The following is a 24,863-nucleotide window of genomic DNA, read 5'->3' as shown; positions in this document are numbered from 1 at the left end:
TTTGAAAATTGACTTCCGTTCAGATCTGATTATGGCTCTAGTTTTGTCAGGAGAAGATGATTTAGAAAATGTAGCAGATGCACGGCACATCAATGGTTTACGGTCTTGGAATATTTTAGTATTTTTACAGGCTAATTTATCTGAAAAAGTATTGTTTTATTGTTTATTGACCTGTTTACACAAGAGAAGCAATGTTGTGGTGCATATATGAAATGAAACATGAATACTGGTACTCCAAAAAATTCCTTTACTGTAATTTAGTCTAAATGTAATCTCAAATTTTTCCAGTCCTCCTGAACTGAAAAAAAATAAGGAATATGTACTCTTGATGTTGAAAACTTACCTGGAGCCCTGTAACAAGTTTGATATATGTGCATAAATCTTGATGTACACAATGGAAAAGGAGGGAAGGTTTGTTTGAGGGGTATAATATTGACAAACTTTATGCATAACAACTTACATTTTGTGGGCATAATGTTTTCATACAAATTCTTGCACCAATGTTGAACACTAAATTAATGTAATCCATGAACTTTGTCCTTATTCAACTTTCATTGTCATAGTTATAAGATCCAAAGATGAGACTCAGGGAACAAAGTAAGAACAACTTACACAATTAAAAACGTTTCCCATGAAAGTTGAAACTTTGTGCATCAGGCATGTATTGAGCTTCACATTCAAATATATTTCACCCACAAATATAATGTGATTATGTTAATCATTAGGACTTGGGATGCAGAGAAGCATGGATAGTGTCTTACATGCACGAGCTTGTATCACTGGTTTGTACAGCTTTGTTTACTCTCGCTGGGAACAGGTGCCTCCTGTGTAGGATTTAATCAAATGTTTATTAGTGTTTACAAGGCAATGCATGTTGTACTGTTTTGTTTATGGTTCTATTGCAAGTAGAGTTACTCAAAAGCCTTTCATGCAGCTAAGTGCAACAGGTCTCCTACAATCCAGCCTTTACAACCACTAGCAGTCTGAAAGTCTATTGTCTCCATGGTGGGGTACAGTAAACAGAAGGAGTTCTTAACAAGTAAGAAAAAATCTCTGTATGTTGTGGTTGAAAAGTGCATCAAGATGGATGTTGAACTATAAAAATCCTGTCTTTGTTCCTCTTTCAAAGTGAGGATCAGAATATGACAATCTTGGGACCCTCGTGTGCAGCATACAAACTGGGCTGTCCTCCAAAACAAGTCCTTTTCAATTTGCAGTGTTCCCCTGTAGGTGTACCAGGATGCTATGGTAATGCATTTTAATCCTTGATTCTCCAATCTGACTCTAGTTTATGATCCATGCTAGAATTAGCCTTCAGATGTCTAATGGGATTGGTTGGTCAGGCTTGCTGACTGTGTTGACACAATTGTATCACAGTTGCATAGACTGATGCTCCAGCTGTTTATAACTGGAATGTCTGCTCCAGACTCCATTATTTATATACTGTGGCCATATATTGACATAGCAGGAATACTACAGAGTTCATTTCTAAACAATAACCAGCCAAACATTCTGATTGTAGATGGTTTTGCAGCACAGTACCTGTACCACACTGCAGTAAGAAATGTGTCCAATCTGCATCACCATTGGCATTTCTCCCAGTGTAGTGACAACTCATGAACAAAAATTCAGTTCAAAACAGCCTTAAACCAACTCTTAACTTACAACACAGGATTTATGATAGTGACGTATGATATACAACTGACATTAAATTGGTGATGTAAAATAAGAACCAAAAAAGTGGATTTATAAACCCTTTATTTCCCCTAACATACAATATCCCGTGAAAAGTGTGCAACAGTTTACTGCGATGTACAATAATATCAATGTGGACTTGTTATGATAGGGTTATATATTTTTCTTGAATTCAAAGTTTTACAGAAAAAAAAACTTTCGTACATTTTGATATATTGAACTTTGTAGAAACAATACAGCTTCAGAACACAGCTAATCTATCATGGTTTCTTGATCTGTGTTAGTCAAATCAGCACATTTTTAATCGTGTCTAATGTCAAAACAAATGACAGCATCATAATCTACACGGGAAACAGGCAAGATAGAACTATTCTGTGATGAATGTTAGTAGATTGCTGGAGTCTCCCAAGACAGTGCAGCACTGGCTATACATGAAGCTTGATGTGTTTCAGAGGGTTGTAGTCCACAAACATTCAAATGTTTTATACAATACAGTAATCCAGAATAATATTATCTGTTACCAACAAAATAATCCCAAGATGTTCAAGCATAAAATTCAAACACCAGAACCATCAAACCCAAGTCTTCATGTTTTTTCTCCCCTTTTTCTGGTATGGCTTGTGTTGAACATGGCAATGGTGGCATGAAAAAGGCATTGAAAATGTGGAAGTATATTTTCATAATTCATTCATTACTAATATATTGTAGCTATATTGTGCCAGTCTAATCTTGTACTCCTATTTTCAAGGGTGTTGCTGACTCAGCTTGTTGATTTTTTTCAAGCATTTATGGCAACTTGGGCATCTGTCAGTTGAAAGAATAAATTGTGTTCATACTATGCAATTTGCTATGTACAGACAACAGAGCCACACAATGAAAGACATATACAGCGTCATTATTATCAAATGGGGAATTGTTTAACAAATCAGATCTTCAAAGGAAAGAAAACAGCAAAATAATGCATCACATCATTTCAGTGACACTGCCAAAACAGTGGCCAGCGAAGACATTTCTACATAAATGGAATGAGGCTAGCTCAGGTATCCCTCAAATTAAATATACAACCATTTACACAGAGAAATACAGTCAACAGGACTTACAAATCACATTACTTGAAAACATTTCAGCATTCATTCAGTGAACGTGTTCTCTAAAACCAGATTATGATGGACACTTCAAATGCGAGCTCAGTGCCAAGTCAGGACTTGGTTCAAGGTCAACACTCACTGGATTTCATCATTTGGACTCAACTGTCATCTAATCCAAATCTCCTAAAAACAGGACTGAGGACTGTAACAATAATAACTTGCATCCTGATTTGATATCTGTTCTGTTCTATATCCCAACTTGACATCAATCTTGATCAAATCATATGACCCATTATTTCACCACCATTTCTTAAGTAATGACAATTCAGTTGATTGTGAAATGTTCCTGAAGACAAATATACCAACTGCAAGCACAGCACTGAAGGGCTCAAATACCACTGTTAATCCTCAGAGTGAAGACACTGTCTAAAGTAATATCCCAATGTCTTATATCCCATCAATGACATGTTATGATGATGATAATGATGATAATGATTAAGATGGCGGCGTTGGTCTAATGTACCTATATTGACCTCTGACAACAATCAGTGCAAGGAAGAGGATGGTGTTGTTTTCCTCTCCACTAATTCTTGATTCCACATCAACGCCAGTTGGATGATGATACCTATATCCTCTCTACACGTATCTTGATGGGGAGGGGGCTTGCCTCCACGCGGTCTTGGGGGTGGAGCACCTGGATGCCTTTTCCTAGCTTCACCATCTCTCTCAGGTACTCCAGGTCGCCGTTGATGCTCAGCTTCTGCAACAGTGAGTGAGAGATGGAACACATCTATCTTGCACTGCACTACTTCAACATGGCCTTACTTCCAATTGTTGTTTGAATAGTTTTATCACACTCTGCTGCCCTGTCAGGATTATCACTGAAGTACATATGGCTCTTACATGTCTTTGGATCAATAAGGATGCATAAATCATAAAGAAGCATGGACCCTGTAATCCTTCTTTCTGTCTGATTCAGCAAGGTTTATAAAGCCTATGCTACATACCTGGGTGTGTATCCTGTGTTCAGGGGCTGTGACAGCTGCTGTAAGACACAGCCAGATCATTACAATTGCACAGAACAGAATCAGCAGACAGAGGATGAGTCGTGGAATGCCTGTCTTCCTAGCAATACAAGTCAGCCAGTCAGAATTGACACTGTGGTCATCTGCCATCAGGCTCAAACTGTCCTCAAAACTACGGGCCGATCTCAGCTGGGAGTGTTTTAAGTTGGGTGTGGCAGCATTATCAATTGGTTCAATGTTCATCTCCAGATAGTTAGCTGTCTTGTCATCAGAATTCATTCCCTTGTAATCTGAAAGAGGCAACATCTAACATTAATGTTTTGCAAATTCTAAAAGACAAGTATGTTACTAAGAGTTAGCACATCAAAAAACCGAATGATGATGACATCAACGTTCTCCTGTCATCAATAAACCTTGGTAGTGGCCATCAAATGTGAGCTGTTTATTGTGATATGAAACATATCTCTCAGACCAATCTGAATCAAGTAGTCCCAATGTTAAGTTACAAAAGATATAAGTATATAAAATATTTGTGAGCACCAACATCGTGCAGTACCTAAAAATAGGTATCTTCCCATAAGACAGACCTAACAAAAAGACAGACTGCTTAAAACAACACATTTTATGTTTGGTTGCATAAGGCTTAATTAAGCTGTACCCTGGATAATAATAGTGTGTTCCCAGACTGAAAAAAAACACATCCAAAGCTATTAACTCTAGCCACTATTATACCTAATGCCTGGCATTATACAAATACTCAAAGTGTAAATTGTATAAACATGTTACTGATACTTTCTATTTGCAATATTATCTTCAAAAATCAATTCCTGCAAACTAAATTGCTAAATTCCAACTCTTAAGATACCTGATATATTGAAACATGAAGGTATAACATTATGGACATAAGAAAAACCTCATGACTGTCCTGTGATATACAGGATAAATTCACACTCTTAGTACAGACAGAGAGGTTGGTTTGTTAAATATATAAGCATAAGGAGAACACACAGACACATTTTACAATAAGTTTAGTCTTAAAGTTGTAGCCTTGTATTTATCCAGATTACACAGTTAACATTTTCGATAGTCAAGAGCTGGATAAGTTTCAAAACTAATAGATATTTCCAATAATAAGGTTTAATGTATAGTTTACTTAAATCTTGATAGAAAAGACATTTTAAACCAATTTTTACCACCGATTAGCTGTACAGCTGAAGGTAACTAAAGAATTGAAGGAGGAGGACTCAGGGGATGGGAGTGTGTGTTACTATAATCTGTAGAGACTTTGGGTCAGGAGATAAGAGTGTGTGTTACTTTAGTCTGTGGTGACTCTGGGTCAGGAGATAAGAGTGTGTGTTACTATAGTCTATAGCGACTCTGGGTCAGGAGATAGGAGTGTGTTTTACTATAGTTTGTGGTGGCTCTGGGTCAGGAGATAAGAGTGTGTGTTACTTTAGTCTGTGGTGACTCTGGGTCAGGAGATAAGAGTGTGTGTTACTATAGTCTGTGGTGGCTCGGGGTCAGGAGATAAGAGTATGTGTTACTATAGTCTGTGGTGGCTCGGGGTCAGGAGATAAGAGTGTGTGTTACTATAGTCTGTGGTGACTCTGGGTCAGGAGATAAGAGTGTGTGTTACTATAGTCTGTGGTGGCTCGGGGTCAGGAGATAAGAGTGTGTGTTACTATAGTCTGTGGTGACTCTGGGTCAGGAGATAGGAGTGTGTGTTACTATAGTCTGTAGCGACTCTGGGTCAGGAGATAGGAGTGTGTGTTACTAAAGTCTGTGGTGACTCTGGGTCAGGAGATAGGAGTGTGTGTTACTATAGTCTGTAGCGACTCTGGGTCAGGAGATAGGAGTGTGTTTTACTATAGTTTGTGGTGGCTCTGGGTCAGGAGATAAGAGTGTGTGTTACTATAGGCTGTTGTGACTGGGTCAGGAGATAGGAGTGTGTGTTACTTAAGTCTGTAGCGACTCTGGGTCAGGAGATAGGAGTGTGTGTTACTATAGTCTAGCGACTCTGGGTCAGGAGATAGGAGTGTGTGTTACTATAGTCTGTTGTGACTCTGGGTCAGGAGAAAGGAGTGTGTGTTACTAAAGTCTGTGGTGACTCTGGGTCAGGAGACAGGAGTGTGTGTTACTAAAGTCTGTGGTGACTCTGGGTCAGGAGATAGGAGTGTGTGTTACTATAGTCTGTAGCGACTCTGGGTTAGGAGATAAGAGTGTGTGTTACTATAGTCTGTCGTGACTCTGGGTCAGGAGATAAGAGTGTGTGTTACTATAGTCTGTGGTGGCTCGGGGTCAGGAGATAAGAGTATGTGTTACTATAGTCTGTGGTGGCTCGGGGTCAGGAGATAAGAGTGTGTGTTACTATAGTCTGTGGTGACTCTGGGTCAGGAGATAAGAGTGTGTGTTACTATAGTCTGTGGTGGCTCGGGGTCAGGAGATAAGAGTGTGTGTTACTATAGTCTGTGGTGACTCTGGGTCAGGAGATAGGAGTGTGTGTTACTATAGTCTGTAGCGACTCTGGGTCAGGAGATAGGAGTGTGTGTTACTAAAGTCTGTAGCGACTCTGGGTCAGGAGATAGGAGTGTGTTTTACTATAGTTTGTGGTGGCTCTGGGTCAGGAGATAAGAGTGTGTGTTACTATAGGCTGTTGTGACTGGGTCAGGAGATAGGAGTGTGTGTTACTAAAGTCTGTAGCGACTCTGGGTCAGGAGATAGGAGTGTGTGTTACTATAGTCTGTTGTGACTCTGGGTCAGGAGAAAGGAGTGTGTGTTACTAAAGTCTGTGTTGACTCTGGGTCAGGAGACAGGAGTGTGTGTTACTAAAGTCTGTGGTGACTCTGGGTCAGGAGATAGGAGTGTGTGTTACTATAGTCTGTAGCGACTCTGGGTTAGGAGATAAGAGTGTGTGTTACTATAGTCTGTCGTGACTCTGGGTCAGGAGATAAGAGTGTGTGTTACTATAGTCTGTAGCGACTCTGGGTCAGCTATCAATTGATAAATAAGGGTGAACAGCAAGGCTCAGCTATTTAGTGTACTCACCGAGTCTGTCTAATGGGAGCCCTGTCGTTTGGGAAGTCTGTGTTTTGGGAGTGAACCTCAGTTACACTTACCGTCAAGATCCTGTGCATCATTGAACTCTGTGTAGAACTGAGGCTGGGACTTAATGACCACTAGCTTGCCATTGTTGGCCTCCATGTAGAGTGACCAGCTGACAGTCATGCTATGGTAGGCCTTCTCGATCATGTTGCTGTACAGACTGTGGACGTACATCAGAGGGTACAGCAGATGGATGCTAGGCTCCTCACTCTCAAGCTGCAACAAACACATCACTAACCTGATGAACCTACATACAGCTAGTGTACTTTATTATTGGCCAACACTGTAACTTATACTTATATCCTCACAAACGCACAAAAACAGCAACTGAATCATGTTTTTTAATGTATACATCTGTCCCTGTAGAACATGATCATGGAGAAGTATCTAGCTTTCTCATTCAAATGACATGGGTTATCTCCCTTTTATCGTCTTTATGTTCAAGTGTGTATCATATTTGTCAATGTGCACGTGCATATTTGAACATTTTAATTATAAATTATCTATTTATATACTTATCATATCTCACGGTATGCACTCCTCTCTCTTGCTTTGACACTGAGTGGAATGACCCAAAGTTTTCTCCCTAAACCTCTCTTGTCCATGCTAACCTGGTTATATGACTGATTACTAGTTGTCATAAAAAGCATGCAGCAAAACCATTCAGGTGAATGTTGATGTGTAGACTGGCATTATGAAGAAAACTGTTTTGGAAAGTAACACACATCTTGCAAACGCTTTGGCTAGTTAGCCCAATTCCTTTCGCTGTTAGATGAATGGTGAGATACAGAATGGCTACAACGAACATGATCCTGACTGTCAGGGGTAAAAACCAGCTGCTCCTTATCCATGGAAACTGTTAGAACAGGCTCCGGAGAATTCCTAGATAACTGATTTGGGGAGCGAGACTCAAGGTCCTGCAGCTAGTGAAGTAGCCTTCGGGTGGCAGAATGCTCAACAACCACCACACGGGATGGCATTAAAGATGAAGGATTTGGAACTGATACCCTTTTAACTGGAGTGAGGAGACTGACTGAGGATCAGTGATAGCAGGTCACTTGAACTTGGCTTTCTTTACGTTATTGAAGAAAATGATACGTTATGTGAGAATCCCATCCATTTTCAGGGGTGACAAGAAGTGCATACGATGAGACAGGATAAATTTGAAATATATCCTACCTATCTGTAAAGTCTGGACATATATCTGGTGCTATGCAATTAATATCATTTCTGTCAATATGTACCTCTGTTTAAAAGCATTATATTTGGTATGCTTCTCATCACTGTTTGTTTGGTGAAGAAACTGTTATTTGGAAGATAATGTAGGTGATTACTGTTCATTATGTTCACTTGTGAGTGAGTTTAGTTTTAGGCCACTTTTAGCAATATTCCAGCAATACAAGGGAGGGGGACCCCTGAAATGGGCTTCACACATTGTGCCAATGTGGGAATCAAACCCGGGTCTTTGGCATGATGAACGACTACCTACACCACAAGAATACAGTCCCAGATGACACTTGATACATCGATCCCAGTGATAACAAAACCCATATGTAACTCTGAGGAAGTTTGCCTTTTGGTAGAGAATTGTCCCACAAATCATCCAGGCTAGTGCAGTTATAACCTACTTCTTCACGCCACATCATGAAACACCTAAAATCAATACACTAGTATTGATCCACCACTCAGTGAAGGCATGTTCCCTGTGTCATGAGGCACAGTAAGACTCAACATACCTGGTGTCTTCTCACAGCAAATGGGGTCTGACTTTTACATCCAAGAGTACAGGCATTATTGTCTGCTTCTGAGGGGTAGGATTCCTTGCAGCCTGTACAACACACGAAAGCAACATCACCAACACACAAGGACAGATATGTCAAGAAGTAACTAACAGCATCAGGTATCACTGACCATTTACGACAATTCCCTTCATGGTATTCATCTGGGATACTGACTCTTAACAGACCTTATACAAGGGGAGTTCAGCTGTCAGTAACCTATTCTAAACAACATGTATATCTACACAGGATTTCTTGTTGAACTTCTCCATCTCTTATTTGGTACTGGTGTATTCTTACCTCTGCAGCAGGACGAAAAAAAACCAAGAAGACAAAGTCATCAATATCCTCCACAATGGCAAAATGAACTTTATGAACATGTCTACAAATTCTGATTATGCCTAATGTTTTGGTGTGTATATAGAAAGTGGAGGGAGAGTAATGAAAGGTTATAAAAGATCTGTTCCTGAAAGGAGCACAACCGGTCTCAGTCAAACTTGTTGTCATGGAAATGCCAAAATATTTTATTCAGAAATCCCAAACTACCATAAGGCACCAGTACATCACCAGACCAAGCTATGTAACAAGTTTGGTGAAGAAATAGGAAACCGTTTAAGACTTTTGCTAGCACTACCGCTAATTTCAATCAAAGTCAAACTTGTTGCCATGGAAATGCCAAAAATATTTAATTCAGAAATTCAAAACTACCAAAAGGCACCAGTACACCACCAGTCCAATCTATGTGTCAAGTTCACTGAAGACATAGTAAATGGTTTTAGAGTTCTGCTCCGGTAAAGAGCACCACCACCAATTTCAGACCAAGTCAACAAGTTGCCATGGAAACGCAAAAAAACTATTTCATTCAGAAATCAAGAATTACAAAAAGGCACCAGTACACCACCAGTCCAATCTATATGTCAAGTTTAGTGAAGAAGTTTAGTGCTCCTGTAAAAGACAAATGTGCATGAACGCAAGCACGCACGCACGGACTGACAGTGTGCATTTTAATATCCCTATCCCTTATAATAGGTTTTCTGTAAGAATATATCTGGAATCCATCTAGCCTTCTAAGAACATCCAGCCTAACAGGTGTACATTCTGCTGACCAGGAGCACACCATGAACAACATCCAACCTACCAGGAACAACAGTCATCTGACCAGGTATACATTCAACTGACCCAGAACACAACAAGAGTACATCCAGCCAACCATGCTGGCTATTCTCGAAACATTCGAAGCCTTATGAACTTCTTAAGCCCATTCTTAACACATTGGTTACGACCAAATTTACGAATTCTTAGGGCTACAAACGTTTCAAGAATAAGGGCCAATAAGGGCATACATACAGCTGTTCGGGGATATCATCCACAGCGAGCCCACTAGGCATACATACAGCTGAGCACACATTTAAGCTGAACATACTTCAAGAACACATCCCACCTTACCAGGAACACACCCAATCTACTTAGACATATCAAGCCAACTAGGAACACACCCAGCCTACCAGGGACACACCCAGTCTACCAGGAACACACTCAACCTACAAGGTATACAACATCAGATACACCAGATACACATCAAGAAGACATGCAGCCTACAAGGAACACATCCAGCCAAGCAGGAATACTCTCAACCTACCAGGAGTACAGTGAAGTGAAGATTTTATTCTGACCTGCCTAAATTGGCAAGTATGACATTACTTACACCCAACACATTCCTTCTGTGTGGTATTGACCTCCTCGCCTCCATTGACGAACTCCATGATGGAATAGAAGCGACATCCTCTCCTGCAGCACTCATGGTGGTTGCCCTGCCAACAGTAATTCAAACAGTGACTACATGTACCTTGTAAAACGTTTTTGTGCAGTAATTTTGTGTACACTGCATAAATATATGCAAACGAATTGGTCAGCATTTTGGTTGCTATTAAAGTCTAGGAAGCATGAAAACAGCTCACTGGGCTATTCTGAAACCTCAGTCTGCTCACTTCTGGAAACACCCATGAAGAGCCTGGTTAGGACAACCCATTCTGTTCATGAGAGTTGACTAATAAGATTGCCTGGTCAGGGTCACTGATGTGGTAAACACATCACTGTATCCCAACTGTGTAGGTGTTGCTCATGTTGTTGATTACTGTCGGGACTGTCTGGTCCAGATTAAATTACTTATATCCTGCTACTGTATTGCAGGAATATTGCTGAGTGTGGCATTAAACAACAACCAAACCACTTCTGGAAATACTATGAAAACTACACATTCTCATGGCCCAGTCTCACACTCCTGTGGAAGAACCTATTTAGTCTACAGTACTTTTGCAGTCTGGCAATTTAATATACTGATCCTAGTACAATAATGTTGCTGAATAATATGTTGTGGCACTTAAAGCAAGTATGGAACGCTAGAAGAACAAATTTTAGTGCAAGATGGACATAACAAATGCGGGTCAGCTGAATTCATCAAATGAAACCCAAGTTAAAGTGAGATGTCCAACAACATAAAAAAACATGTCAAATTTAAGAATAATTTTAAGACATAATGATAATAAATACAGACCAAAAGCCATATACAGCAAAATTTAGACTAAGGACTGAAATAGAAAGAGGATATGTGCTGTATAGGGACTCCAAAGTGCCTCCAACGTTCAGCAGGGCGATGAAGGTGAAGAGTGACAATAATAACCAGTCATGGGATTGAAAAAGGTGCCAAACCAAGGGGAGCTACTTGTGGGTGAGTGTGATTGTACATTCTCTTCAAAAGACGGAACTTCAAGGGATTTCAAGTTTTTCACTATCATTCACATAGAGGAAGGAGATAAGCATGATAAGCATGTCCTGAAGGAAAAATTAAATACTTAAGAAAGGGTATTCTAAAATTCAGTTAAATTTTGTTGCAGCTTGTACATACTGTGACATCATGATATCATGATGATGATACTTGTATGTACATAAGAACAACACTTGAGAATAGTTAAGCCTTGTTAGTTCACTCTGAAGATGGGCATGGGTTAAATACTATTCTGAAGTCACCACAGATTTTACCTGGAAAGATGGCAAGAGCCAGATGTTGGGCTCTTCATATGGATTCTACAGTTACCACTTTTGTAAAAAAAAACACAGAAAAATTTGTTCAACACTGACATGGATATGTACCATAATTCTTGCATGTCTAGTACAGGAAACAAGCCAGCATCCCGCCAACAGATATGTCAGCATGTGAATCGGGTATCTATCTACTAGCAGTGTACTCCATCATAAACAATAACTAGTGTTTCCTCCAGAGCGTTTTAGAAGGGCGCTGCACCCTGCCCTTTTCTTCTGGCACCCTGCCCTTTTTTCTGGCACCCTGCCCCTTTTTTCTGGCACCCTGCCCCTTTTTACTGCACCCTGCCCGGTACTTGCTAGTTGTGACAGAGCACAGGAACAGACTAAAAGTCAGCAACAAGCATCTTACGATCAGCCTAAACAGTGACAGCCACAGTGACACCGACTTGGAAGCTGTTGTGAAAAGCTTCATGAGAAAAAAACAAAGGCGACTGTAGGTTAATTATACATGAGTTTCAATCTGATCATTTTGTTTTGGTTTTTATTGTGGTTTGTGCCCTTTTCAAACTAGGGTGCCCTTTCCTATAGAAACTTCACCCTGCCCTTTTTGTGGTCTGGAGGAAACACTAATAACAACAAAATGTCACCATCACCAACCATGCTGACATGATACTGAAACTTGGAGACAAAGTATGGCAACATAATGAAAGCATCAATGCAGTACATGCATAAACACAGAGCACTGTGTAAGGGCAAGATTCTCACAGTGTCCCATTCTCATTTATACAACACTGAACACATGCTATGTATGTACATCATGGACTGACAGCCATATTAAAAACTACTTATTAGCAACATTACCAAGAAGTATGAGGAATCAATGTGTTACATGATGATCAGGGGCAGGTACAACTTTTTGAAAAAGGGTGTGTGCACACTATTGAGAAAAGGTCATTTATCAAAATCACAGGACAAAAAGGGGATGTGCACCCCTGCACCCCACCCCCCTCCCTCTGCATCCGCCTATGATGATTATTTGAGAATAGTCAGATCCGAGGCTCACATGCTAATGCCAATGATGACTTCAGTGACTGGATTCCATAGAAGTATTGTATGACCAGAAATTACTGAGAATTTGAACAGATATCTAGTATAAACAACCTTGACCGGCTATCAAGTACTTGGTTTGTCAGGAGTATGTGAAGAGTCACCCCCATTGTTTACTTGCTAGCATATGACATTTCAGTGATCTTCATTATAAATGATTTAGAAAAGAGGAAATTGATTTGAGAGTGTTATAACAAGGACATCAGATCAGCTAAAGTGATTTCAGGTAGAATAGGCATCCCTCTGTCCAGTGTTTATTGTGTTCTGAAAAATATAGCAAATGGATGTGGCATTGAGCACCAGTGAGGCACAGGTAGGCCCAGAAAATTGACTGTCGGTGACAGGAGACACAAAAGAGTTTAGAAAACTTAAGGCTGGGCATGACTGATTGAGGAAGTGTGGCTGTCTGTAAGGAGACAATCAGAACTGAGCTCCATGCGATGGGTTGGCAGAAATGTTCAGGTATTCCATCACTGATGATGAAACAAAAGGAACCAAGGTTGAACTTGTGCTTACAGTATACATATTTTCACTGGGATATGTGATTTTCTCAGATGAAAGTTTTGTGTGTCTGTTTTTAATTAATACACTGAAATTCTGGACCAACAAACTGAAGAACCTTTGTATAAGCGCCCAAAGTACAGTCCGAAATTTATCATGTGAGGTGGCTTATCTGTGTTAGGGGCTACGCAACTCTGTGTATTTGAAGGGAATATGAACAGTGAGCACTACACAAATATTCTCAAGGGACATTTATTTCCACCTGCTCACATCTTCTATGGAAATGTTTGGATTTTTCTGCAGGACAACGACCCGACAATTCTTCAAAGCATTCACAGGCCTGGTTTTGAACCCAAAATATGACATTATTAGATTGGCTAACCTATAAAAATGACAAAAGGGGTGGTCCGATATTTGGACAGCATGGACAAATTCCAACACAAAATGATGAACCTGTAGTCTTCTAATCAGGTGTGAGAAACCCTGCAAGTCTGAATGCCCAGGCCACGCCTCAGAAGTTTCTTAAACTCTCTCACTACTAGATTCATGTAAAATATGGTAAATCTTCAATCATCCATAAATTCATTATTGTATTCATCAATATTTTACTTTAAAGAATGTCTTTAACAGTGGCAGTTGGAGATCTTCGAGATCTTGGATTGTTTTCAAAGCTTTCTGTCCCCTTGCTGACTCTCAACAGGATGAACAATGATGGAGGAGGGAATGATGCCCTTTCAGTATGGACATATTTGGTAGTAGCCAATTAGGTTCCAAAACATCAGCACAGAAAATCTGATCAGAAATATGGTGCCTGTTTGTGTACTTTGTTCAAATAGGCCAGTAATCATGGAATGTATTTTACTTAATACATGTAAACAGTTACTGATAATATGGTATTATACATCCTTGGTTTGGTTCAGTTTTCAGACAGACTTCAAAATATACTGACATGACTACCAAAGGTTTCATATGTGAAGATTATCGGTTTCAGCTGTCACCAGCAGCATCCCTTATCGATATGTACCAGTGAGTGAGGGAGCTATCTATTTAACAATGCATGAACATTGTAGTGGAGTTCAGTCTAGTACCACCTGGTTTCAACTTCAACCTTCAATGTGTAGACCTAAGCCGTGCTGTCTTTAGCACACAAAGCCTGGGTCACATAATGGAAGAGGCAGCATCCCAGTTATTCAGAGTATTGCAAAAGTTCCTTCACTATGTTAACCAACAAGCAGCCTCAGTTTATTTTTCTGTTTTCATGACTGGCACAGAAGAATAGAGCAAACCTGTCAAGTTTTAAGCCTGCCCTGTCAGAATGTCAGTTATATTCAGTGGCAGTATGACAACTGACAAAACTTGTAAACTCTCAGTTAGTGCACTTGCTCTTTTCAAGATCTACAGTAAATTGTTTAGGAACAGGTAATAACCTTAACAATGGAGGACCAGGTAATACCCTTAACAATGGAGGACCAGGTAATAACCTTCATATTGGTTTGATATACATTGACTTGTGTAACTTGTGTACATACTACATGCTGAGGAATGTTGTTTACTATGCTTTAACAATTATTTGATAGACACTGCACACATCAATACATGTCAGTACAGTAAAGAAAGTGTATATTCTGGCTTGAAAATACTGTCAGATAACTTACACCAAAGTCCCTATATTGGCAATCTTACATGCTTCAATACATTTAAATGCATTGCAGTCAGTGGCAATGTTTGTTTACTATGCTTACAATGATCCACATTAACCTTACAGAGTTCCATCACACACTATCTTGTCAGAAGGAATATTACACAGCCTGGCATCCATGCATATATCTGAACACAACATCTGAAGACGGGAGGTGTTATCAGTTCACATCTGTTCCGCAGGCCCTTGATGCTAGTTGGCAACATGCCCTTCACGACCTTTTGTAAACTGAAATTAGAGCCATCCACGATCTTTGCATGTGTCAGTCACTGTCTTGTCTTCTTCCATTTATTTCTGTTTAGGTATGACTTACTGATTATGTCAGTTTGCACACACTTTAACAGTGTGAATGCAGAGCACTCCAATCTTGTCAATCCAAAGTGTTTAATTATTTCAGTGACATGTCAGAGATAGTACTCACAAGAACTTGTGATAATGAATTCTCAAGAGCACCCCTACAACGCTTATATTAAATTCTAATCCAAGAGACACGTGGCTGTTTTCACCAAACCATGTATCTGTTTTGATTGGTGCTGTTTTATCCATTACAAAATCCTTGTCCTAGTATACTGTTTCTTCCTACACACTGAATAGATCCATTAGAAGCAACTCACTGATATTTTCTTTTCCCTGGTAAAACAAACAAATATTTGGTGCTTGTCTGTCAAGAAAATACAAATATTGAGAAATACAATAGTAGTCATAATGGCTAAATATGAATGAATGTATGAATGTACATATTGTATTAGGAGTTCCGCCCAAAACCCCCGTTTGAAATGTAGTCTATCTATAAGAAAATTCAAGGGTTTAGAGTTTTAGGTTAGGTAAAAAACATAGGCTAATATTCTTAGGCATTGAATGATTTCAAAGAGTACGAGAGGTACGGGCGGTTTCCGTATTTGTCTATGCGCATTCTATAATTAATCTATGAAGCGAGTATAAAGCATTCACACACATGTACAAGTACTTGAAGTAGATATAGGCATATGTTATACAATAGAGGCTATGGAAACGGTGGTCAACAGCTTTGGTTTGGTTTTCACCAGCACAAAACAAAATGGTGTGCAAATAACATGTTTACATTCACCTAGTAGGCTACTTGCAACAGCTGTGCGTACGTTGGTGACATTAAATTGATTTCTTTAGTTCTCTGGAGAAATCAAACCAGGGACGTGCCCGCTATCTTTGTGGCACATCTATTTCCTGTGATACGAACCTTCTCGTACGTGTGTGACGGATATGTGTTCTCGCAAACTTCCATACATGGCTTTACGTCAGTGAGAACATGATCAAATACATCTGATGCGGCAGACAGGGTCACCAAAAGTGCCCAAACTGCCACGATGACTCTGTTTGTTGTGCTGGCAGCCATAGTCAAATTGACATTACTTGCTCACTTCCTAGAGGCTTGTTTTTGTCACGTGATCCGCCAAGCGACAGAACTCTACATGAACAATAAAAGGATACCACCCACTAAAAAGAAACGAGTTAAGATGAGAATTACAATGACATGGCTAAAAAGAAGCTATTTTTAAAGGAACCGGGAGATCCTCCTCGATATCACTTACGCTGAACAAAACAAAACAAAAATCAAAACCAAAAACATGAAATATTTCTCGGGCCCCAGTTTTTCAAAAGTGACGAGGGCGGAAGGACTTCTATTTTTCATTTTTTACGGAAAAAAGTGTTGCGGGAGGAACCCATTTATATAGATTTTTCTCTCAGGAATATAGTTTGGGAAGTTTAGCACGTGTTAATGAGTCGTAGATTCAGTCACATTCGTCCTTACAGACACTCATTCTTATAGTTGTCTAATGGATGATCGGGACGCGGCAAAGTCAAAATTATTTTTTAAATGGTAATAAAAGTTGCTACGCGCACAAATAAATGCGACGAGCCGATGCCCGAGCAGTTTTGTGTCTTCTGTTACAGAATCAGTGAATAAATAGTAAATTCCAGAGAGTCTTTTGTACCTTTTCAATCGAAACACATTTTTCTCACCATCTCATTACGAAATCAACACAGCTTTAGTATACCAGATCTTCAATGCCAACTGGCCCACATAGCCAGGTATAAAACTTTACCTTTGTCAACAGACAACACGCGCAATTATCATTACTACGTAGACACCTGATTAACTATAACAGGTTCCACACATGACACGAAATTAACTGAACGCACATTTTGGTATACACATATTATAGGTATGTAGTATTTTTTAACTCTTTAAAATTGATATTGTAGCATAATTTGACATTTATCTTCAGTCGTATCTAAATTAGAAAATCTTTTGTCTTTGCAAACACATTGCTCATGTTATATATATTTGCTTGTAATCAGTTCTCACGAAATTGTTATTGAACTGCTAGTAAGTTGTTCAGGTTTAGGTGGTTTCATTGTATTCATAGTTGTACAACAAGCTTACACGTAATGTTGCCTGCCATTCTTGACAGCACATATCTCTTAATCTCAGTTTTAATCAATTTATAACGCCACTTACACATCCGACATATTGATAAATACATGTATAATGAAAGTGATAGAAGGTGAATGTTTAACGATTGTCGCACTAGAATACAGAGATGATCAGAATCTAAGACGTGTGACATGTCACAGGACTAGTACTTTTCTTAGGTTTAGTCCCATCAGCACATGTCATCGGTTCCCAATTCGATGCTCATGCTCTTGATCACTGGGTTGTCTGGTACAGACTCGCTTGTTTACAGGCCGCCGCCATATAGTTGGAATATTGCTGTGTGCGGGCGTGAAACTAAACTCACCCCATCAGCACGTCAAAAGCCACAGGGGAGGAGTGGGTTGGACTGCTGACTGTGCGCTGGTAGCTAGTTGCCTGACTCGGAGAGTGAGGGTTCGAATCCTCTATGGGGGTCAACTTAACAAAAAACGTATTAGAATCCCTACTTGAGAACTCGTCATCCCAAATATAACATATGTTACACTTGGCCATTCTTTAAATTGCATTGTGTTTTTAATATTGTTGTTTGAACTAGTCATTATCTGCTTCTTTTGTACTGCTAGATAGCCCAGGCCTTGTTCCTTTTTCCTGATGTATCACAGTATGACAGTGAGCCGGAAGTATTGCTATAAAACACCTCGGCGACATTGTGCTGCAACATCATCATCGTCGCCGTCGTCATCAACAACACACTACATCTGAAGTACCGCGCAACATCATCCGCTGTCAGCTGGTGAGTTCTGTTAGTTAAAGGCTGTAAGTATCAGTGGTATGTGGTATATATATATATATATATATTATCCCAGCCGCATCTTACTTCTAAGATGTTCCGACAGAATGCAGTTCACTTTTTCGCAAGAGTTTGATCTTGCTCGTATAAACACACAGGCACTGGCAAACAAAAACAAGAATCAGAAGATTTGTATATATACATGGGCACATGCAAACAACAGACCGTCTACAAACGCTGCATTAATGTGTTTTAGTTAAACTATAATCGACTATGGGACTGTAATAGTTATGTTCGTAACTAAAGACGGAGCTGTCTGAAACGGAACCTTCGATGACCACAACCCTCTGAAACAAATTCGTATAAACTATTTCACGACACAGCATATGGAAACGACACACTGAGGATGTAAGTAAATGTTGTAGTTGCTATGTTAGGGACATAACTGGATACTTGAAGTACGTCATATAAAACTATCAATCCATTTGTCAAATGTAAAGAAGCTTTGTTTGCAGAACGTCCTACACGAACATGGCCTGAATCATGCCAGTCTTCAAAGCTGGAGCGCTGTTGGCCGTCATTGTGGCAGTACGTCTACCTGGTAAGTGAACACAACATTTACCAACATTTCCAGTATTATCCAGTATTATCCAGTACCCAACAGGCCCATTACGTACTGGAACTGTGATATGCCTAGCTAAAGAGGACTAACATCATATACTTCTTGCTAAACGTATTTCTTCTTGTCTGCACGATCACCAAACCCTAACTGTTTCACTATATCACGGATCTCTGGTTTTCAGCAGACGCACGCATTTTGCATGTCCATATTACAGTAAGACACATCATGGCCTGGCATCCAAAGGGAGAGACAAACTAAAATAGCACAGCCCAACGAAAGGAAACTGAAACAGTCTTCCAAATGCGCGAATAAAGCTCAATGGTTTCGGATATTTATACATGTACAATCTGACGTTTTTCATTTTTCCTCGTACTATTCGGAAATGAGCTACAATTTCGTTTTCAGTTTCGATACAAGAAGCTATTTTGGTACATGTTTGATGTCAATACGATCCAATTCCACCTACACGACAACAGTCTGAAAACAATAATCGGGTATGGACTGGACAATCCAGTGACTGGTGTCATTATCAACAATCATCACAAATATGATATCATGGCATACTGTTAAGTAGTCACAGAAACAGCTATCCACTCAGATGCCTTTTTACGATAAGCATTGTTTGCTAAAAAGCGAAAGTGAGTTGAGACTGGTTCGCCCAACTTCCCAGCGTAGACACCTGATTGGGTAAAAAGCCAGCCAAGGGAGATAATAAATTCACCTGGCAGCGCCGTAGATGCATCCAGGGTATAGTGGAGACTTATCGGAACTTATATCCTGGAGATATCGAGGATGCAGCGAGTGCCTCTTTCGAAAAGCATTGTTTGCTGGGAACTGTATTCTTACCTTTGGGTCACACTGGCAATCAAGCAGAGAGCACCACTGAGCGCTACGCCAAGCATGTTCTATAAAACTGTAAAAAAATCAACCATGCCGTTATGTATCTTATTTTGATTGGACTGTGATTACACCATTTACCTTGAATGTTACATCTGTTCAAAACTATATCTTACCTAACGTTACCCCTAAGACACATGCCCTGATCATCAACTGTTCCCTGTCCTCAGATAGCAGGGATTCTTCCATTTCTGTGTTAGTTCTTCATATACCACTGCATCGGCAATAGATCTACTATCTCACTGCAGCTCCAATATTGACGGGATTGATAATCTCGCTGAACTGAGAACATCTTATTCATCCTGTAGAGTTTGTGCTACCGGAAGTGAGATGTAAAGACTCGTCCAACCTCTGTTCAGCATTTGCACACCAACAGTGCAAGTATAGACCAGACGGCTTCAAACGATTGTGCAAAGAGTCCTGTGGTATTTGCACTAGAGGTAAGCTCTCTGTGTATTATTTACATCTTTAACTTTACGACGAACAGTTTTTTTCTAACTATAACTCGACAAATGCTTGTGTATTATCTACCTTTACTTCAGAAGGATGCGCGTATGGTTACTATGGCAATGATTGCTTGCCATGTGAGAATCTTTGTCTGAATGGAGATGAATCCTGCGGTCAGAGAGAAGGCCCTTGTGCCCAGAACTGTACACCCGGCCATAGCGGTAGAGATTGCAACAGCTCGTGTAGCACCGGGTGTCGGGATGGTGAATGTGACAAGTGGAGCGGCTTCTGTATCAAAGGATGTCATTCGGGTTACTATGGTCACCTGTGTCAAAGGTCATGCCCTCCGTATTGTAAGGGAGATAACTGCGAGAGATTGAGAGATGTGTGTGCCGACGGCTGCAAGAGCGGATGGTATGGTCCAAGATGTTTCCAAAGGTGTCCAGTTCACTGTTTAGAAGGACAATGTGAAGATGGAAAATGTACTGTTGGTTGTGAAGAAGGTTGGTGGGGATCTGAGTGTAAGACGCCCTGTCCCACACACTGCAACGACAACACATGCAGCAGTACTACAGGGATGTGTGTCGCAGGATGCAAAACCGGTTGGCATGGAGATGGATGCATGTCCCCATGCCCTGCCAACTGCCAGATGGGAACATGCAGCACAAATAATGGGAACCTTACCTGCACCGATGGATGCAACAGGGGTTGGTTCGGTTTATCATGTGAAAGAAAATGTAGACTCTGTTTTGATGAAAACTGCTCACAGACGGGAAGATGTCTTACCGGATGTGTGAGAGGAAGATACGGCCATTCCTGTAATCATGTTTGCCCTGGTGGATGTGTGAACAACTCTTGTCAACAACTACCTGATGGTCACAACTCTACCCCGGGTTCCATCACTAGACGACGTGCAGCTGGAGAATGTCTTGGTGAATGTAAAGAGGGCCTCTTCGGTGTGTTCTGTAACCTGACGTGTACGGCCAGGTGTACTGGGAGGGACAGTGCCGGGGAGTGTCCCGGGGGATGTCTGGAGGGCCACGGGGACGGGGCAACGTGTAACCGGTCGTGTGAGTGTTGTGGTGATGCCGAGGGATGCCCACAGAACCGGACCTGCTCCACTGTGTGCGCAGCAACTGAAGGTAAGGCACGCTAGAGTCTCGGGAATCTGGGTGATGATCTGATGGAGAACGGGGATTGGTTCGTTCTCAAATTGTGTTCATCTGTGACACATCTGCGACGAAGCATAATGTGTTTACAGGCTCATTGTTACGCAAGTATTTGATTCAGAAATATGTTCATACACTAACCTTAAGTTAGGCGCAATACGATATTTAATGAACGTCACGTTGGACTTTTCTCTGACGTGTCTCCGAAGAGTGACACTCCATGTTTTACATATATGGTCAAACTAGCATTAACCCCAAATTCTCGGAGTCGGCAATAAAAAATAATAAACTAATGCTGCAGACAAAGCATCTCGGACAGCCTCGAATTAAATCTACACACAGCTGTCAGTATTGAACAAATGCTTGATGCTAGTACATACCTTATCCCTCCATACCATAGATGCATGTTCTGTATCCCATACTCCAGTTATATTATACCCCGGACCCCACTCCACTAAGGTGGTTAAGGCGAGGTTAGAACACATTCACCAAATTGTCCACTGACCTTTACATCTACTGTACTATTCATGCCCTTAATGAAGGCACTAGCCTGTGTTATTTTTTTACACCGACTGTATGTGGTTCTGTTATGTTCTGTATGCCGATGTGTTGTCTGACTGTTGTACAATAATTTCATTTGTATGCCCAACCTTGTATACACACTGTTCTACGTCTCCCCTGTAGGGTGTCTGGTAGGGTCACGGGTCACCAGCTGGATTACTGCAGGGCTGTCAGCAGGGTTGATTTTTGGGTGTGGCTTCATCGTCTACGTCCGAAAGTAGGTGTACAGAATGCCGTGTGATGACAGCTGAGTTGATTTTACGTGATTGTATTAAGTTACCAATAACTCACTTCAGTCAAGTAAACAGAACGTTTAGCGTATTGCCATTTGCATGTGCGTTGTTATCTCCTTCTTGGAGATGCAGAAAGATCACATTATGGCTGACTTCTGTCCTCATTGTAATTCACTCGATCAGTTACTCGTGAGTCAAATTCATAGTCGTTTGTGCTGAAACGTTATTGTTTGAGAGTGAGAGAGTTTGAGAGAGTATACAGACCATGGTGTCCTGTTGTTTGACCTGAACAGACTGAATGGGGGATCAGTAAGCAGACAGTGTGGCGGATGACGTCACTCGTGACTGTTGTGGTATAAAGCGCCGGGGATTAATATGTTAAAATGGTGCAGTTTTAGGGTGGATACAATGAAAACTCACAACCTCAATGTTTAGATGTGTTTCCTACGCGTGAAGTGTACGCGGTAATGTGTAATGTGTACCCTTCAGGAGATGGGTGTCCGGGCGTCAGGCCGAAACAAGAAGCACCTACGTCAGCTACCACGCCAGTCTAGAGAACCTCGTCATCCATGACTACGAAGCATTGGAATTCGGCAGAGATAACAGGATGGCGGGAAATATGCAGCTTCAGCTCCAGGGCGACTCACAGGAAACAGTCCACGCAGACGACATATACCTGTCCTGTACAGCTGAACCAATATAGCACTTTGCATTGAGATATCTTTTGTAATGCAGAACAGACTGTCTTTTAATAGCAAATACGTGTGTATGTTTTTTCCCCAACTCGTACACAACTGGATAACGACCAAGGAAAACGATACTAAGCCAACGGCATGAGAAGTAGTTAAACGATTAGTCCAACTGTCACAACGATTACGATAGCGCGCTATCTTTCCCAGTCTACTAGTGCGCGGTGTGGCTGAAGAGTTCTGAGCGTATTATGTTGAATTAAACTTCAAATACCTATAGTCCAATAGTCCATCTTCGAGACCGATGATCTTGGGGGTCTGGGGGCATGTCCCCTGTGATTTAGATGAAGATGTAGACACAATTTCTAGCTTTCTGAGGGTAAAATTACACCATTTATATCCAATTTTGTGTAATTTCTTCCTGCCAGGTTGTTTCATGATTTTCTCAAAAAGCTGTATTATCCGGCCTTTATATATAAACGCTTAACGCTTCATATGCCTCCCGTGCATTTTAAGCACAAGCGCTTTTGACATAGTAGAATGTCATCTCATACCAGGCGATTAGATCTGTACCCGTCAATCACTTTGTGCTTGTAATGCCTTACATACAATAAATATGATGCCAATCGAAAGTGAAATGTCCACCCGGGTCTACGCTTGTTGTTCTGAACTCATCTTTAAGGGGAGGATGTGTACGCTATTCCTCATACATTCGCATACGTTTTCCCTCATACTAAAGTGTACGCTATTCCTCATACTTTAGTGTACGTTATTCCTCATACTTTAGTATACGTTATTCCTCATACTTTAGTGTACGTTATTCCTCATAATTACGTTAGTATACGTTATTCCTCATACGTTAGTATACGTTACTCCTCATACTTCAGTATACGTATTCCTGGTACGTACGTTAGCATACGTTATTCCTGCTACGTACGTTAGTATACGTCACTCATACTTCAGTATACGTTATTCCTGCTACGTACGTTAGTATACGTTATTCCTCATACTTCAGTATACGTTACTCCTCATACTTCAGTATACGTTATTCCTCATACTTCAGTATACGTTATTCCTGCTACGCACGTTAGCATACGTTATTCCTCATACGTTAGTATACGTTACTCCTCATACTTCAGTATACGTATTCCTGGTACGTACGTTAGCATACGTTATTCCTGCTACGTACGTTAGTATACGTCACTCATACTTCAGTATACGTTATTCCTGCTACGTACGTTAGTATACGTTATTCCTCATACTTCAGTATACGTTACTCCTCATACTTCAGTATACGTTATTCCTGCTACGTACGTTAGTATACGTTATTCCTCATACTTCAGTATACATTACTCCTCATACTTCAGTATACGTTATTCCTGCTACGCACGTTAGTATACGTTATTCCTCATACGTTAGTATACGTTACTCCTCATACTTCAGTATACGTATTCCTGGTACGTATGTTAGTATACGTTATTCCTGATACGTACGTTAGTATACGTCACTCATACTTCAGTATACGTTATTCCTGCTACGTACGTTAGTATACGTCACTCATACTTCAGTATACGTTATTCCTGCTACGCACGTTAGTATACGTTATTCCTGCTACGTACGTTAGTATACGTCACTCATACTTCAGTATACGTTATTCCTGCTACGTACGTTAGTATACGTCACTCATACTTCAGTATACGTTATTCCTGCTACGTACGTTAGTATACGTCACTCATACTTCAGTATACGTTATTCCTGCTACGTACGTTAGTATACGTCACTCATACTTCAGTATACGTTATTCCTGCTACGTACGTTAGTATACGTCACTCATACTTCAGTATACGTTATTCCTGCTACGTACGTTAGTATACGTTATTCCTGCTACGTACGTTAGTATACGTTATTCCTCATACTTTAGTATACCTTACTCCTCATACTTCAGTGTACGTTATTCCTCATGAAAAACTTCCATGTGCCAAAAATCCTGAAACGAAAAGAA

At 40.4% G+C, this 24,863-nt stretch overlaps 2 protein-coding genes across 2 annotated transcripts; one reads left to right on the top strand and one right to left on the bottom strand.

Moving 5' to 3' along the window:
- Positions 1-1,741: 1,741 nt before the first annotated feature.
- On the bottom strand, positions 1,742-16,490 carry LOC137292204 (transmembrane protein 59-like). The gene is made up of 6 exons (XM_067823767.1): positions 16,254-16,490; positions 10,394-10,499; positions 8,647-8,738; positions 6,925-7,126; positions 3,791-4,098; positions 1,742-3,543 (listed from the first exon to the last, which is right to left on the bottom strand). The coding sequence occupies exons 1-6, from the start codon at positions 16,407-16,409 to the stop codon at positions 3,409-3,411; spliced, it is 999 nt and encodes a 332-aa protein (XP_067679868.1). The 5' UTR covers positions 16,410-16,490; the 3' UTR covers positions 1,742-3,408.
- A 1,631-nt stretch (positions 16,491-18,121) lies between these two features.
- LOC137291335 (multiple epidermal growth factor-like domains protein 6) lies at positions 18,122-23,503 on the top strand. Its single transcript, XM_067822639.1, has 6 exons — positions 18,122-18,246; positions 18,759-18,844; positions 20,071-20,202; positions 20,305-21,351; positions 22,063-22,156; positions 22,662-23,503. Exons 2-6 carry the CDS (start codon positions 18,787-18,789, stop codon positions 22,873-22,875), a joined length of 1,545 nt encoding a protein of 514 aa, XP_067678740.1. The 5' UTR covers positions 18,122-18,246; positions 18,759-18,786; the 3' UTR covers positions 22,876-23,503.
- Positions 23,504-24,863: the final 1,360 nt, after the last annotated feature.

Source organism: Haliotis asinina, chromosome 7 (genome assembly GCF_037392515.1).
Source record: "Haliotis asinina isolate JCU_RB_2024 chromosome 7, JCU_Hal_asi_v2, whole genome shotgun sequence".
NCBI classification, from domain to species: domain Eukaryota; kingdom Metazoa; phylum Mollusca; class Gastropoda; order Lepetellida; family Haliotidae; genus Haliotis; species Haliotis asinina.
The sequence above is the reverse complement of the archived record's forward strand: the minus strand, read 5'-3'. Positions and strand labels throughout refer to the sequence as shown.

What these genes read in the sequence shown, in the direction of transcription:
- LOC137292204 (XM_067823767.1), bottom strand. Translation starts at nt 16,409, where the DNA reads ATGGCTGCCAGCACAACAAACAGAGTCATCGTGGCAGTTTGGGCACTT. An exon ending in ACAGAAGGAATGTGTTGGGT is followed by an intron (nt 8,739 to 10,393) that starts GTAAGTAATGTC and finishes TGTGTTGTACAG; the next exon opens with GCTGCAAGGAATCCTACCCC. An exon ending in AACACAGGATACACACCCAG is followed by an intron (nt 3,544 to 3,790) that starts GTATGTAGCATA and finishes TCACTGTTGCAG; the next exon opens with AAGCTGAGCATCAACGGCGA.
- LOC137291335 (XM_067822639.1), top strand. Translation starts at nt 18,787, where the DNA reads ATGCCAGTCTTCAAAGCTGGAGCGCTGTTGGCCGTCATTGTGGCAGTA. An exon ending in TGTGGCAGTACGTCTACCTG is followed by an intron (nt 18,845 to 20,070) that starts GTAAGTGAACAC and finishes TTCATCCTGTAG; the next exon opens with AGTTTGTGCTACCGGAAGTG. An exon ending in CTGTGGTATTTGCACTAGAG is followed by an intron (nt 20,203 to 20,304) that starts GTAAGCTCTCTG and finishes CCTTTACTTCAG; the next exon opens with AAGGATGCGCGTATGGTTAC.